We start from the raw sequence: 15102 nt of genomic DNA on the forward strand, positions 1-15102 counted from the left end.
TTCCTATAATGTTTTCCAGTGGCAGTGCATTCACAAAGTGTGTTTTATGCCTTCTCCGTCATACATTAACACTTCTGTTTCTATGGGTAGTCCTTATTTTTCCTCCCAATCCTCCAATGTTTATACTTTTTCCTTCATTGGGTCTTTTTCTCTTTAATAATGATATTTGAGATCCTGTATCTACTAAAAATGGATCTGTTACTTCTTTTCCTATTCTCAGTGCTAATTGTAGGTATGGCCCTATTCCTGCTGTTCCACCCTGGGGTTCTCTAGTTTTTTTGTAAAAAAAAAAACTTTTGGTAAAGTCCCCCTTGTTCCTTTTGTCAGTGATTCTGCTCCTCTCTTGGTGTTTTATTTTTATTTTTTTAAGATTTTATTTATTTATTTGAGAGAGAGAGAGAGATCATGAGCAGGGAGGAGGGGTAGAGGGAGAAGCAGACTCCCGGATGCAGGACTCCATCCCAGGACTCTGGAATCATGACCTGAGCCAAAGGCAGATGCTTAACCCACTGAGCCACCCAGGCGCCCTCTCTTGGTGGTTTAAATGAGACATTTCTTTTCTCTCCTCTTCTGTCTTGATTTCTGCATGCATTTCTGTTAATTTTCTCATTTCTTTGTTTCCTGTTCCTATGTTGATTTCTATCTCCTGTGCTTCCTTGTTGATATTTCCCTTGATTTCTTCCTGGATATCCTTGGTTATACTCTCTATTCCCCTTCTTTGATTTTTTTGGTAATTCTGTGTTCCATATTTGTCAGATGGTCTGTTTGTTTTGTTCCCAGACACCTGAACAGTAGTGTTAAATGTAAACCTCTGGTGTGGTCTGTCTCTCTCAATGGATGATTGCCTGTATGTTCATTTGTATGAGCAATGCCAGGAGGTGTCATTGAGGGTTTGTGTATGTTCTCACCCTATCCTCATCCGGTCGATTTGGGGGTTTCTAGGCCATAAACATTATCTTATGGGTGCCTGATAGCTCAGCCGACAATCTAAATGTATCTATTACATCTTGTGTGTTGTGGCATCCTGCTAATGTATTCATAAATGAATTTTTTTAATTCCCTGGGGCTCCTAACAGCACAGTTCTTTTGATCTCATTGGTGACAGGCACCTCAGATGGTGTTGTGAATCTTCCCTTAGTGCTGTTCTATCATTGCCAGAATAGCCAATTTCAGCAAGGTAACCAAGCCTGTTCTAGATCAGTCCAATTTAATTTATCTCCAGATTTGGTGGAATCTAGATAGGAGTTCACCCCTTTCCGTGCCAAGGCAATCCAGTCCCAAAGGGATAGAATTTTGTGACATATTTCACTGTTACTTCCATAATTGCATGGTTTAATGAGGGGTTTTCCACTAAAGAAGATACCTGGTAGTGCTATAATTGCCACCACCCCAGGATTATCAGTTTCCTGGGTCCTCAGGATGGGGGTCCTGTGGTCCCAAGGGTGGTGCATCCTAAAATTGAAATTATTCATTGATTTGGCATTCCTTATTACTCTATTAGGTAGCTCTTTGCCCCTTTGTTGATCTGGTCTTGCTGCAAGATGGTTTTCATCAGTAAGATGGGAACCTCTTCAGTGGGCACTTGGGACGCTAAGAGTTTTATATTTTTAGGATCCTTCAGATTTATGATTACATCTCCTAGAGTCTTATTTGTGAGCTTCTTTCTGACTTCCAACTCCATGGGGTACCCTGGGTCTTCTATACACAGTAATGGTATCTGGCCTCTTGGCCCTCTCCACCATCTTTTTAAATCATTTACCTAGTGTCAGATGTGAAAGAGTCAGCATCTGGAGAGACTGACAATTTGCTGCAAAATCCTTCCTCTTTAAAGGGGTTTAATCAGTCTTGAGGCTTTGCAGGCCTTGACAGGGGTGACTCCATCTTGCTCTCTTTAAGACCTTATTTGGGATCTGTTTTAAGGCCTTGTTTTTTTTTGTTTTTTGTTTTTTTGTTTTTGTTTTTGTTTTTTCCTCTGAGAGTACTCATTTGGCCTTTGGGCTAACTTCTTTTAGGAATCAGACTGTTCGTAATGGAACTGTGCTGGTGGTTGGTCTGATTCTTTCTAGGACCGGGCTGTTCCTGTTGAAACTGTGCTGTTTATGAATTTGTCTCTTTACTCTAGGGAAAAACTCTGACAAATGGCACCCAGTGTATGCCTTGAGGGCGTTTGCCCCCTTGGGACACTGGCTGGTTTTATGTTAAAAACCTATGGTCCCTCCTCCTGCACATTTATAACTAAGTGGACTGCCTTAACCAAAATAATTGAGAACTTCAATGGCCATTATGGAAAATTGCAATCTCCCCAAACTTGTTTTACTCAAAATTAATTTAGAGAGCAGTGGCCTCAAAACAAACGAGCAAACCAAAAACGGAATGCGATGCCTATTTTAAATGGTACTGTGAGGCTTCCAGATGCTTTCAGAATTCCAAGTCTCCCTCTTTGCAAAATATTATTTCTAAATTAACTGAGGCAAACAATTGAAAGACCTCAAAATGACTTCTGAGGCCTCCCCCGCTACCCGCCCCCCCACGGCCATCTTCTTTGTCTGTAGACAGGTGGCAACCATCTTGAGCTCAGGCCCCACCCCTGGCACCGTCTGTGCCAAACTTCTGTTTTCCACTGAATCTTTCTCCACTCCCTCCTCTTCTGAGCCCATTAAACCCTTCCTCTTTAAAGTTAAGTCTTCTGTTCTCTGGAGTAAGACCAAATTGTGAGCCATAGTTAGAGCTTCATAAAGTGACTGTGGACCCCCTAAGTTTGCTGAAGAATTTGGCATAGTTATTCCAACTTACCAACATGTTTTCTCAGATTTATATCAATTAAGCCACATGCTTGTTGGTGAGAACCAGGCCAAACATTGGACGAAACTGGCCAGAAGGGAACATCCTGAAGGGGGGATTTACAGAAACAAACCCCTAACTTTTGGCAAGATGTTAGAACACTCGCTGGAAATCGCCAAGCAATTGCACTAGTTTTTTCTAAGCCTGCTGATGGAAACGAAATTCAGGTCTGCACACAAAAGCCTGATGAATCTGTCCATGACGATTACAATCAACTCCAAATTGTCTTTTAAGAGAATTCTGGTTTTCTTTAAATGTTAAATCCACCTGGATAGCATTTAACTCTATGTTTATTAGAAGGCTGAACCAGGACCATTCTCTTTTAGTTAGAAGGACCAGGATGGAATGGGAAACTACCCACTCCAGATTTAGTTCACATGACAAACCGGTTCTCTTATATCCTTGATGAGTCACCAAAAAGAAAGCTGCTAAAATTCTCAGTTTTCAACTCAGGCAAAGCCAACCCACCTTCACCCCTAGTTTTTGCTGTTATTGCAAAGAGCCAAGGCATTGGAAAAAAGATTGTTATGAATTAAGTACTCAAGGCACTTTCTACCTTCTAGTTAGCCTTTCCAGTGGCCTCACCATTCTCAATGATGGGAATACAGAAGCTCTTCCCAATCCTCCTTCTCAATCAGCTTGGAGAAATCACTCTCCAGATTGGGAATTAGTCTCTGTCCCTATTGATATGGAAACTACACTCTTAGGGTTGAAGCCCACTGCTATACATAGCCCCTGCCTCAAAGTATTAAAACTGTTCAAATTGTGGGGGCCTTTAATACAACTCAACAAGTTCCTGTCTCTGAACCTATTCTCTTTTGTGTAGGCTCTTTGAGAGACACAGCCCCTTTTCTCCTTAGTTACTCTATCTCCTTCATGTATTGGGCTGAGATTTCTTAGAAAAATATCATGCCAGAATTTCTTTCTCCCGGAAGGGGGAAATAATTCTAGAATTGGGCAGTAGTCATCAAAATAACCAACCAGGGGAATGAAATAATCCTTTGACAGCTTTTATTTGTTCTGTCTCTGATGGCAATATAGCTGATCGAGGAACACTGAGTATTTATTCCTGTTGAATCAGATACCATTTTCTTTATGGGAAAAATCCTTAACTGATATTGGCAGAATTTACAGTGCACCTGATTCAAATAGATCCCTCAAAACCTCTTCCCATAATTAATCAGTACCTTATAAATAAAGACGCTCTTCAAGGCATCAAGCCCATAATAGAAGATTACGTCTCAGACCCTCATTATCCCCTGCGCTAGTCCCCATAATACCCCTATTTTACCTGTGAAATAACCCAGTGGCAGAAGATGGAAGTTTTTCCAGCACCTCTGAGCAATAAATACTATTGTTATCCCTTGGCACCCTGTTTTTCCTAACCACTCTGTGCTACTAATATTCTCTCACTAAAAGAAAATTTTCCCTGTAATTGATCTATGTGGTGCATTTTTAGTATTCCAGTTGATAAGGATAGCCAGTATCTTTTTGCTTTCCCTTGTGAAGGATGGAAATACACCTGAACAGCCTCAGAGTTTCACAGAGAATCCTTCTTACTTTTCACAGGAGCTGATTTGGATGATAGAAAGTTTTCTGCTGGCTCTACTTTGTTATAATACATCATGATTTGCTTCTCTGGTCTCCTTCTCAAACCTCTGCACAGGAAGATAGCTTCCATCTGCTAAAACTTTTGGCCTTAAAGGGATATAAAGTTTCCAAAGAAAAATTGCAATTTGCTCAACCACAGGTTTGATACTTAAGACACCTAATCTCAGAATAAGGACATTTGGATCTAGATGCTTAACGTTGACAGATTACCTTTTGAATCCCTGTGATAATTTATAGGAAACTCCTCTAACCAATGCAGATTTTTTATGGTTTATAGATAATTCTCATTTAAAGGATAAAAATGGTAAACATTAGGCTGGGTATCTATTTTAGCTCCTTTTGAAGTCATTGAAACAGCACCTTTACATTTGGCTACTAACCTTCAGCCTGGCATGCTGAGTTATATGCCCTTACTCAAACTTGTATGTTAGCCAAGGGTAAACTGCATTTATATTAATAGTTGGTATGCCTATGGGGTAGCTCATGACTTTGGAGTATTATGAAAACAACAGGTGTCCTTAACTTCAATGGGAATACAATTAAAATGGCTCCTATCCTGTACCTCTGAAACAAATAATACATTATATGTTAAAAAAAAAAAAAAGAAGAAGAAGATAGTAGGAAGGGAAAAATGAAGGGGGGGAATCGGAGGGGGAGACGAACCATGAGAGACTGAACTCTGAGAAACAAACTGAGGGTTCTAGAGGGGAGGGGGGTTGGGGGATGGGTTAGCCCAGTGATGGGTATTAAAGAGGGCATGTACTGAATGGAGCACTGGGTGTTATACACAAACAATGAATCATGGAACACTACATCAAAAACTAATGATGTAATGTATGGTGATTAACATAATAATAAAAAAAAATTTTTTAAAAGAAAAAGAAAATGGTTCCTATATTCAAAATTTATTATATGTCATACTTTTGTCAGCTGCTTTGGCTATTAAGTTTCCTGGACATACCAGACTCAACTCCCTGGAGGCCCAAGTAATCTAGCTCACTGATTCTTCCACCAAAATTACTACTCTCAAGGAAGTTAGTAGCCAAATCTCTGTTATGGCCCAAAGGGATATTCTCCCAAATGATAAATTTTGGAAAAATTGACAAGAGATACCCAACAGTTGGCCCCATAGTGGGAAAAACAATATTGGAAACCTAGTGATTGTTAGCTTGATTAAAAAAAAGGGGGGGGGGCTTTCTCTTGTAGACATGCCAATGCTTCTTCTGTTAGAAAAGATTATCCTTACCTGAGGAACATTTCTCAAACCTCATAGTGATCAGGGAACCCATTTGACTAGTCAGGTGCTTTGATAATTCTGTGCTCTTTGGCCGGTTTTACACTTTCCTTGTGCATATCATCCTCAACCCTCAGAGTTAGTCATACATACACTAAGTTAGGCACTAGGACTCAACTGGCAAAATTTGTTGAGACTCTCCAAATACCTTGGCTGAAAGCATTGCCATTGACCTTTTAAATCTCAGATCCATCCCCTTGGGAACTCATAGTCTTCTCCTTTGAGATAGTCACAGAACGTCCAATGAACTTGACCCCTGCCTCCTTTGACCCATCCACAGTTGATAAGAGGAGATAGAGGTATACTTCAACAGTATAAGTGTCTAATTGTTTCAATTAAAAATAGCCATATTTGGTGGGTGCCTGAGTGGCCTAGTCAGTTGAGCATCCAACTCTTGAGCTCAGCTTAGGTCTTGATCTCAGGGTTGTGAGTTCAGCCCCACATTGGGCTCCATGGTGGATATGGAGCCTACCTAAAAAAAAAAAAATGCTTGGTGGAGCAATCTTTTCATAGTGCACTCCTAGAAGACAATGACCTTAGTATCTTGCAACCTAGAGATTTCACTAGGGTTGGAAAAGACACTTCCAGAAAGACTCTTCAACCTCACTGGACAGGCCATTATCAGGAACTTCTTAGTGCACTCCTAAAAGACAATGACCTTAAGTGTCTTGCAACCTAGAGATTTCACTGGGGTTGGAAAAGACACTTCCAGAAAGACTCCTCAACCTCACTGGACAGGCCATTATCAGGAACTTCTAACCAACCCTTGTGCCACCAAACTCCTGGGAAGAAATTCTTGGATCCATGTGATGCATGTAAGGTCAATTATCATATGGTTTCACTTATTTGTGGAACATAAGGAATAGCATGGAGGACATTAGGAGAAGGAAGGGGAAAATAAAGGGAGGGAAATCGGAGGGAGAGATGATCCATGAGAGACTATGGACTCTGAGAAACAAACAGGGCTTTAGAGAGGAGGGGGGTGGGGGGATGGGTTAGCCCGGTGATGGGTATTAAGGAGGGCACGTACTGCATGGAGCACTGGGTGTTATATGAAAACAATGGATCGTGGGTCACTACATCAAAAACTAATGATGTGTTGTATGGTGACTAACATAATAAAATAAAAAAAATAAGTACTCATGTAAGAGGGACTATGCTACAGAATTGATGTTTTCACCAGCAGCTATTACATATGTAAATGTGTAAGTTGAAAGCAGTTTTGAATTTGAAAGCTATCATTAAAATAGAAAAAGAGCAGAACCAGATCATTGGTAAAGGTGAAATTAACAATTTAAGGATTTTTATCAGTATACAATTTTTACGATCTTTGTCATTTCGTAGATTTGTTTTCAATAAAGCAAAATATTCACAGTAAAAAAAAAGAAAGAAAGAAAGCACCAATGCCTGACTGGAAGTGCACACGATTTGGTGATCTGAAAGTAAAGATTTCCAGGAATTGAAGCAGTTATCTGATGAGAGCTTTTCCAAGGTGTCCATACCAGGCTTGTATACCTTTTTCTCACTGTGCTTCTTCCCTCTTCTGTATGGGAAGACAGTGCCCTGTCTGCATTTCCCAAGCCCTTGCAAAAGGGGGAAACCTTTTCTTTCGATTATGGCCTTTTGGAAATAGCCTCATGATCCTGGGACAAATTAATTTTTCACTTGCTTTTTCTGAAGGGTTAGAAAGTTCAGAATTCACAAATTTTCTTTCATCTGAACTATACACTGACTTAAGATTCTTTTCCAAATTCATGGTCTCTGAATTTTCAACCTTGCTGACTGTGTTGTCGATAATACATTTGGTCCTAAACAGTTCTTTTGAAATTACAGCATTCTTTTAAAATGTCTTTGAAGTTTTCAAAAAGTTAATCAGCTACTGCTTTATGTTTATTCCTATATTGTATCTTCCCAAATGTCTTTGGTTAACTCTTTCATTGTGCTCTCACAATATTTACTATTCTGCTTTTGTGACTTCTAGGAGGCATACTATGGGAGTTTGCCTTCATAAGGAGGACCTTTTTCCCATAAGTCAGAATCAGTGCCAGTAGAATATTTCTTTTTTATTAGAGACTTTATTTATTTATTTAACAGAGAGAGACACAGCGAGAGAGGGAACACAAGCAGGGGAAGGAAGTGGGAGAGGGAGAAGGCTTCCCACTGAGCAGGGAGCTTGATGTGGGGCTCGATCCCAGGACCCCAGGCTCATGACCTGAGCTGAAGGTAGACACTTAATGACTGAGCCACCCAGGTGCCCGCCAATGAATATTTCAGTTGGCTACTTTTCAGACCTAGAGTCCTGGTTTAGAACCATCACACAATTTGGAATTGTTATGTTACTTCTCTTATTTTTCATAATTATTTTACATTTTATATTTTGTTGCCTGTCAAAACTTTTTTTTAAAAATAATGTACCCAATAAGGTGATGCTATCTCATGCTCTGAGATGATCTCTAAACTGACCTTGACAAGATATGGGCTTTAAGTTGGAGTACCTGAGAGTTTTTCCCTCCTAACCTTCCTTGTTACTCAAATGTGGTCTTAAGTGGTTTCCAACTGCTATGCACTTTCCCTCCAATGTAGGATGTGACAACCAGGAAAGGTCCTTCCTGGCACTGAGGGGCAAAACCACTAAATATGGAAAACCTGACTCTTGATCAGTGATGCTTTCAAAGAGAGATCTTGATCAAAAGGGGGACAAGGTGAATTATTAATAAAAGGAAATCTCATTTTATTTTATTTTATTTTATTATGTTATGTTAGCTGAAATCTCATTTAGAATGGTGTTGGGAGACCAGCAGAGGGAACATTTATGCCCTACCCCTCATCAACTGGTGACCCAATAAGGAGAGATGGATTTGTGCATGGATACTACTTTACTACACTAGCAGGAGGAAGAAAGGCTCTCTTCCTCTCCTGCAACAGTCCAACTAATGAGAAGCCACTATACTTTGAACTCCCTGTTTACTGCAATGGACATTTTGTTTGTAACAGCCTTCCCAACTTCTCCCGTTTCCTCTGTAAAAGAGCTTTCCTCTACCGTTCTGCCAACTTGCCTATGGCTCTGCCATAGCTTGCTTGGTCTGGATTACAATTCTCTGTTATTCCCAAATAAACCCATTTTTGCTGGTAAGATAACTGGCAGTTTTTTTAAGGTTAATACCCCATACTTGCAGTCTCACCCATTATCAACATTTTCCACCAAAATGTTACAATCAGTGAACCTATAGAATTTACATTTGAGTGCACTCTTGGTGGTGTACATTCTGTGGGTTCTGCCAAATGTATAATGACATGTATCCACTTTGTAGTATCATACAGAATAGTTTCACTGCCCTAAAATCCTGTGTTCTCCAATCATCCCTCCCCTGACCCTAACCTCTGGCAACTACTCATTTTTTACTGTCTCCATAGTTTTGCCTTTTTGTGGAATGTCATATAGTTGGGATCATATGATGTTATGATTAACTTCTTTCACTTAATAACATCTATTTCAGGTTTCCTTCACATCTTTCAGATCTTGATAGTTCATTACTTTTTTTAGCATTGAATAATATTCCACTGTCTGAATTTACCAATTTATTTTTCCATTTATCCATTGAAGGGCATCTTGGTTGCTTCAAAGTTTGGACAATTATGAATAAAGCTGCTATAAACATCCATGTGAAGTTTTTTGTGTAAACATAACTTTTAAACTCATTTGGGTAAATACCAAGGAATGTGATAACTGGATTGTACGGTAAAAGCTTATGAAGTTTTGTAAGAAACTTCCAAACTATCTTAAAGTGGCTGTACCATTTTGCATTTCTGCTGGCAATGAATGACAGTTCCTGTGGCTCCACATCTTCACCAGCATTTGGAGTTGTCAGTGTTCTGGATTTTAGCCATTCTAATAGGTAAGTACTAGTCATCTTATTTTTTTTAAATTTTGAATCACAAGTGTAGTTTTATATTTATATGTAGTTTTATGTTAGTTATCTGATTAATGTTTGTCATCCCCTTATAGACTGCGGGTTCCATGAAAGCAGGGACTGTCTCTGTTTTTGTTCATTTTATCACCTATATGTAGTACAGTATCTCAGACATAGTAGACCTTGATGAATATTTGAATAAATGAGCAACCAACCTTAGCAGCTTATTTGTCAGGTGAGCTTTTACACAAAGATCCAGATCTACTGAAGATAATGGAGCAGAACTTGACCTACTGAGGCCATTCCTGGGACCCTAGTTCACCTGAGGCTGTCAGAACTCCGCAGCATCCACAGCCATGCTCAGAAGCATCCGGTCATCTGGCTTTAATAACTCCCAGTGCAGGTGGTGCCTTTTACGTAGAATCTAAATTACTCAATCCAATTCCTTGTCCCTTGGACAAATATCCAACTTTTCCTCTTTGCAACAGCTGAGGAGGAAAGCTGCCTTCTTACTCAAGCACATCTTCAGGGCTTCATGGATGTCTCTGTTTCTCAGGGTGTAGATGATGGGGTTGAACATGGGTGTCAGGATGGTGTAGAGCAGAGAGAATCCTTTGCACAAGAGTTGTGAAGAATTGGCCGAAGGCACAAGGTACGTGGTGATGAGTGTCCCATAAAACACTGTGACCACGGTGAGGTGGGAGGAGCAGGTGGAGAAGGCCTTTCTCCGGCCTGTCCTAGATGGAATTCTTAGGATAGCAACAAGAATGCAGGAGTAGGAGGCAGCGATGAGGAAAAATGGAACCAGGGTTACTGCAGAGGAGGTGGTGAAGGCGATGATCTCAGTCAGTGAGGAGTCCATGCAGGAGAGATGGACCAGAGGGGTGAAGTCACAGAAGAAGTGATCAATCTCATTGGGTCCACAGAAGGTTAGTCTAGACAGTAGGACCACAGTGATTGCTGTAAGGAAGAAGCAGCAGATCCAAGAGCTGGCAGCCAGCCTAATGCAAAGGGGGCCAGTCATGAGGAAGGGATAATGGAGAGGTTGGCAGATGGCCAGGTATTGGTCATAGGACATCACAGCGAGCAGGAGACACTCTGTTGCAGCCAGGGATCCGAAGAAGTAGAACTGTGCCAGGCACCCCGCCACAGAGATAGTCTTCTGTTGGGCTATGATAATCAGCAACATCTTGGGGACAATATTGGAGGTATAGCAGATCTCTAATAAGGGCAAATTCACCAGGAAGAAGTACATGGGGCTGTGGAGGTGCTGGCTGAACAAAACTAGCAGAACAATGAGGATGTTTCCAGAAATAATTAAGATGTAGAAAGCAAAAAACATTATGAAGAAGAAAATATTTAGCTGTCGGTTGGAGGAGAATCCTCGAAGCACAAATTCCACAATGGTTGTTTGGTTTTCCCAGGGCAGGAGGCCTTGGCTTTCCCAGGACATCCAGTGATAAGACATGCAAAGTGCAGAGTGTTCTAGCTTACACATAGACCATGGGCTGATGTGGGTGATTTTCATTCCCCGTTCAGGTTTTTGGAAGGTTTTTTATTTGGGTGGAGGAGTATCTTTTTTTTCCAAGCCTGAAATGGGAAAGAAAAGAATTTGCAGTAAGAACTTGTGACCACTCGAATCCCCCCCGCCCCCTTCTCCTGCCTGTGTCTTCATTTCATCCGGAGCATTGTCAGGCTTTGGGGAAAGCAGGACATTGAAGGAAGGGGAAGAAGAATACAAAGGGGAGAAAGGACAGAGGAAAAGCAAAGGGAAGAAGAATCATCTGCTATATGCTCGTCCTGAATGCACTATGGTGGCTTGGGGAATTATGGAAAGAATAGAAGATCTAAAAGGAAGGTAGGCACATTCCAAAGAATTTTTGAACTCTAAGGCAGGACCTAGAGAATCAAGGGCCCAGGACAAAGAACTCCCCTCTCCCTCCTCAAGCACTGGTTATGCAGTGGTCCTATCCTACCTATGGTCCCTATCATATCTACTATGAATTTTTCTCCTTTCAGCTTCTCAGTGAGTTGAGAGATTTCTTATTTCTGTTACAGTTTCCAGAACATTAGCAAGAGAAAATCACATGAGTGCTCATGCTGGTGTAATTCAGAGGCAGGGGTGCTTTCTCTCACAGTTTTAAAAATCAGGTCATTAAAAAGACTTTATGAGGAGTGCCTGGGCGGCTCAGTCGGTTGAACCTCTGCCCTCTGCTCAGGTCATGATCCCAGGGTCCTGGGAGCAGGGCGTCTGCTTCTCCGTCTCCCTCTGACTGCTTCCCCTGCTTGTGCTCGTGCTTGTGCTAATGCTCCCACCCTCTCTCTCTCTCATGCACATGCGCTCTCCCCCCCTCAAATAAATAATAAAATCTTAAAAAAAAAGATTTTATGTTGGGCAGCAGTAAATGGGAGAAGATTCAGAACCAGGTGGCCTAAGGCACTGTGTGTAACCAGCCAATTGAGTATAAGGTAGCCGCACCTTCTTTTGAATGAGATAAGAAGGCCCAGGTCTCCTCCTCAATTCTATCTTAGTCCAAGCCGAAGGCCCTACCCTGAAATTCAGGACAGAAAGGGGACCTACCCAAGAAATACTGCTATCCTCAGACAGGGCCAGAGGCTGAAACCATTTGACTCTTCTCAACCCCCTTGTACTAGATCCGTTACTTTCTTCTTCTTCTTCTTCTTCTTTTTTTTAAAGATTATATTTATTTATTTGAGAGGGAGAGAGAGTGAGCGAGAGCGCGAGAGCAGGGGGAGGGAGAAGCAGACTCCCTGCTGAGCAGGGGGCCCAACTATGGGCTCAATCTCAGGACGCTGGGATCATGAACTGAAGGCAGATGCTTAACCAACTGAGCCACCCAGGCACCCCCTGGATCCGTTACCTCTGAAGATAGTTATGGAAGGAGCATATTGCTGCAGGTGGAGATGGGGAGCCCCATGTACAGGTATGGGAAGCACCAGGGTAATAACAAGGTAGTTATCAGGGAATAGCCAGAGAGCCCTGTACAAAGCCAAGAGTGTGGCTTTATAAGGGTCAGACTTTGAAACAAGGCATTTAACTTCTCTGGGACACAGTCTCTCATTCATAAAATGGGATACCAGGAGGGAGAAGAACGTAACATGTGCCTAGAATGTGCAAGAACATAAATACAAAGCGAAATTGCTGGCTGCTCTGGGCTGCCAACGTTGCATAAGTTCACCAAGAAATTGCCTTTACTTTGAAGGAGCCATTGGCAATGAGTCCCTGTTTGTTTTGCCACATCCTGCAGTGTTTGTGCATGTAATTGTCTGAGTCATGAAAGCCCTTCCAGTGCTCTCTCATCATATTAAGAGCTTCTGGCAGTACCTGAATCCCATTTTAAAATTGACCCAGTGTCCTAGGTATCATTCAGTGGGGTCCCAGTTCTAGCTTTCCACGTGGCTCACAGAACTAACCTGGCATTGGTGCTGACTGAGAGTCTTGGTGCCCATGGGACGCTTGGCAACTGGTGACTCAGATTCTGAGTCTATTGAGTGGAGCATGGGGAAGGCACAAAGAGATGCCTTCTCTCCATCCCTGAAAAGCACAAATAAGGATCTGAGATCTCGGAGGGAGGGCTTTGGTTCTGACTGCGCACAGCCAGACTCCTGGTTGCTGCTGCGATTCCTGCCAATGAGGAGGACATCATTGGATCCCAGGCATGTCCCAAGTGCTGAAAAAAATAGAACTCCATCATCGCAGCAACCCTCTAGAGGATGGGTTATTACCCTGACTTATTATCCTTCCTTTGTAGATGAAGTCACAGAGAAGTCAAATCACTTACCCATGGTCATCAGCTAGAAAGTGGCAGAGATGAGATTCTGACTTGCCCTCAGTCCCTCACTCCTAACCACGGACACTGCTGCTCCTGGGGCCTGGGTACATGAGCTAGTTTGCATTGTCTCACGGAGGCGGGAAGAGGAAAGTTCCATGAAGCAACCTATCACGCTTTTAACTTCAGGTAAAGGGAGGTCCGCATTGTTGGCTGATGAAGGAGCCATCCCATAAAGGGTCACAAACTCTAACAGCCTTCTCTACCTGTCACCTGGACTTGCTTTCACACGGCTATTTCTATGTCCTTTCTTTATAATCTTACCAAAAAATCGGGTCAACCTCTTACCTTAAAAAAATCCAAGAACACTTGAGAATGTGCACAGGGGATTACCACTTCCCTTCTACCAGCCAGTTAATTACATTTCTGCTGCGGGGCTGCAGCACCAGCTGGATGCGGTGCGGAGACATGACGAAGAATAGAAAGCCAGTGAAAGGTAGGATAGAACTAATTAGCAATGCCTTGTTGAGAACACAGGCTCTAACACTAAACAGGCCTGGATTCCAATCCCTGCTCGACCACGAAGAGAAGTAAGCAAAGGCATTTTATAACCTTTAAGGGAAGAAGAACTCTGCTGTCTCCAGGGAGTGCCAATGAGGATTTGTAGGGCAGCAGAGAGGTCGGTGATCCTGGCCAACCTACCCTAACGTGCAGCCACTATCTCTTGCTCTTGTTTCCTTAGCAGAAGTGAGGGAATCACGCCCTTATGTGAACTCTGCCCCTGTATGCTGCTTGACTCTAGAGCCACAAGCCCAAACAACATAATATGGCTGTAATTCCTTTGGGCACAGGGCTGGGGTCAGAGTAAGTGCTCAGTTAGTGGTAGAGCTTTCTCCCTCCCCCCTCCTCTCCTCTTCACCTCTTTCTCTGCCCTTCCCTCTATTCTCCCCAGTTATATCAGCACAGTTATTGCTATCTAAACATAGGTGAGCTCTTTTAGGAATATAACTGCTTCCCTTCACTGGAGATGTTCAACAAAAATAAATATGAAAACAATCAAAGACTTAACCACTGAAGAATTATTGGGGTTTGATGATTTTTCACGTCCCTTCCAAACTTCAGGGTTTTTGCTAATTGGCAAATATTCCATTCCCCCAAGACACACACAAAGCAAATTTGTAGGAAAGAGAAGACAGTTCTCACAAAGCAAAGTAAAAACAAATAGGAAGGAATCATAGGTTTTGCAGCTTCCATTAACCAAAAAGCAAGAGGGAACAGGAAGTGACTTGGGTGCTGTACGAATGGGATCCTTTCTCTTAGCTGAATTAAGTATCAGTCAACCAACCAATCAATTCAGCCAACACTTGGCTTATTGATAAGGGCTGTAGACTCTTGCCAGCTGCTGGTGAATTCAGGTGAACAGTTGGTTAACCAGATAGACAGATAGTTTGATTTTGTTACTACACTGATAGTTGATCTAGTGTGCTAGGGAATTGTACCCCTGGCCTCATATGGCAAAGGACAGACTCAAAACAGGAAACACTGAAGTGTATGCCAGCAGAGTAGAGGAGCTTTACCTGTGCCTCAGAGGGGTCCACTCTTACTTTGGGGAACCAGGCCACAGAGACAATGGCATGTCCACCTCGCCTGGATT

General features: G+C 42.1%; 1 protein-coding gene across 1 annotated transcript; it reads right to left on the reverse strand.

The window, feature by feature from the left end:
* Positions 1-10090: 10090 nt before the first annotated feature.
* On the reverse strand, positions 10091-11185 carry LOC112824590 (olfactory receptor 11A1-like). Its single transcript, XM_025872559.1, has one exon. It carries the CDS (start codon positions 11183-11185, stop codon positions 10091-10093), a length of 1095 nt encoding a protein of 364 aa, XP_025728344.1.
* Positions 11186-15102: the final 3917 nt, after the last annotated feature.

Source organism: Callorhinus ursinus, unplaced genomic scaffold (assembly GCF_003265705.2).
Source record: "Callorhinus ursinus isolate GAN/ISIS: 27379988/994484 unplaced genomic scaffold, GSC_fseal_2.0 scaffold9, whole genome shotgun sequence".
NCBI classification, from domain to species: domain Eukaryota; kingdom Metazoa; phylum Chordata; class Mammalia; order Carnivora; family Otariidae; genus Callorhinus; species Callorhinus ursinus.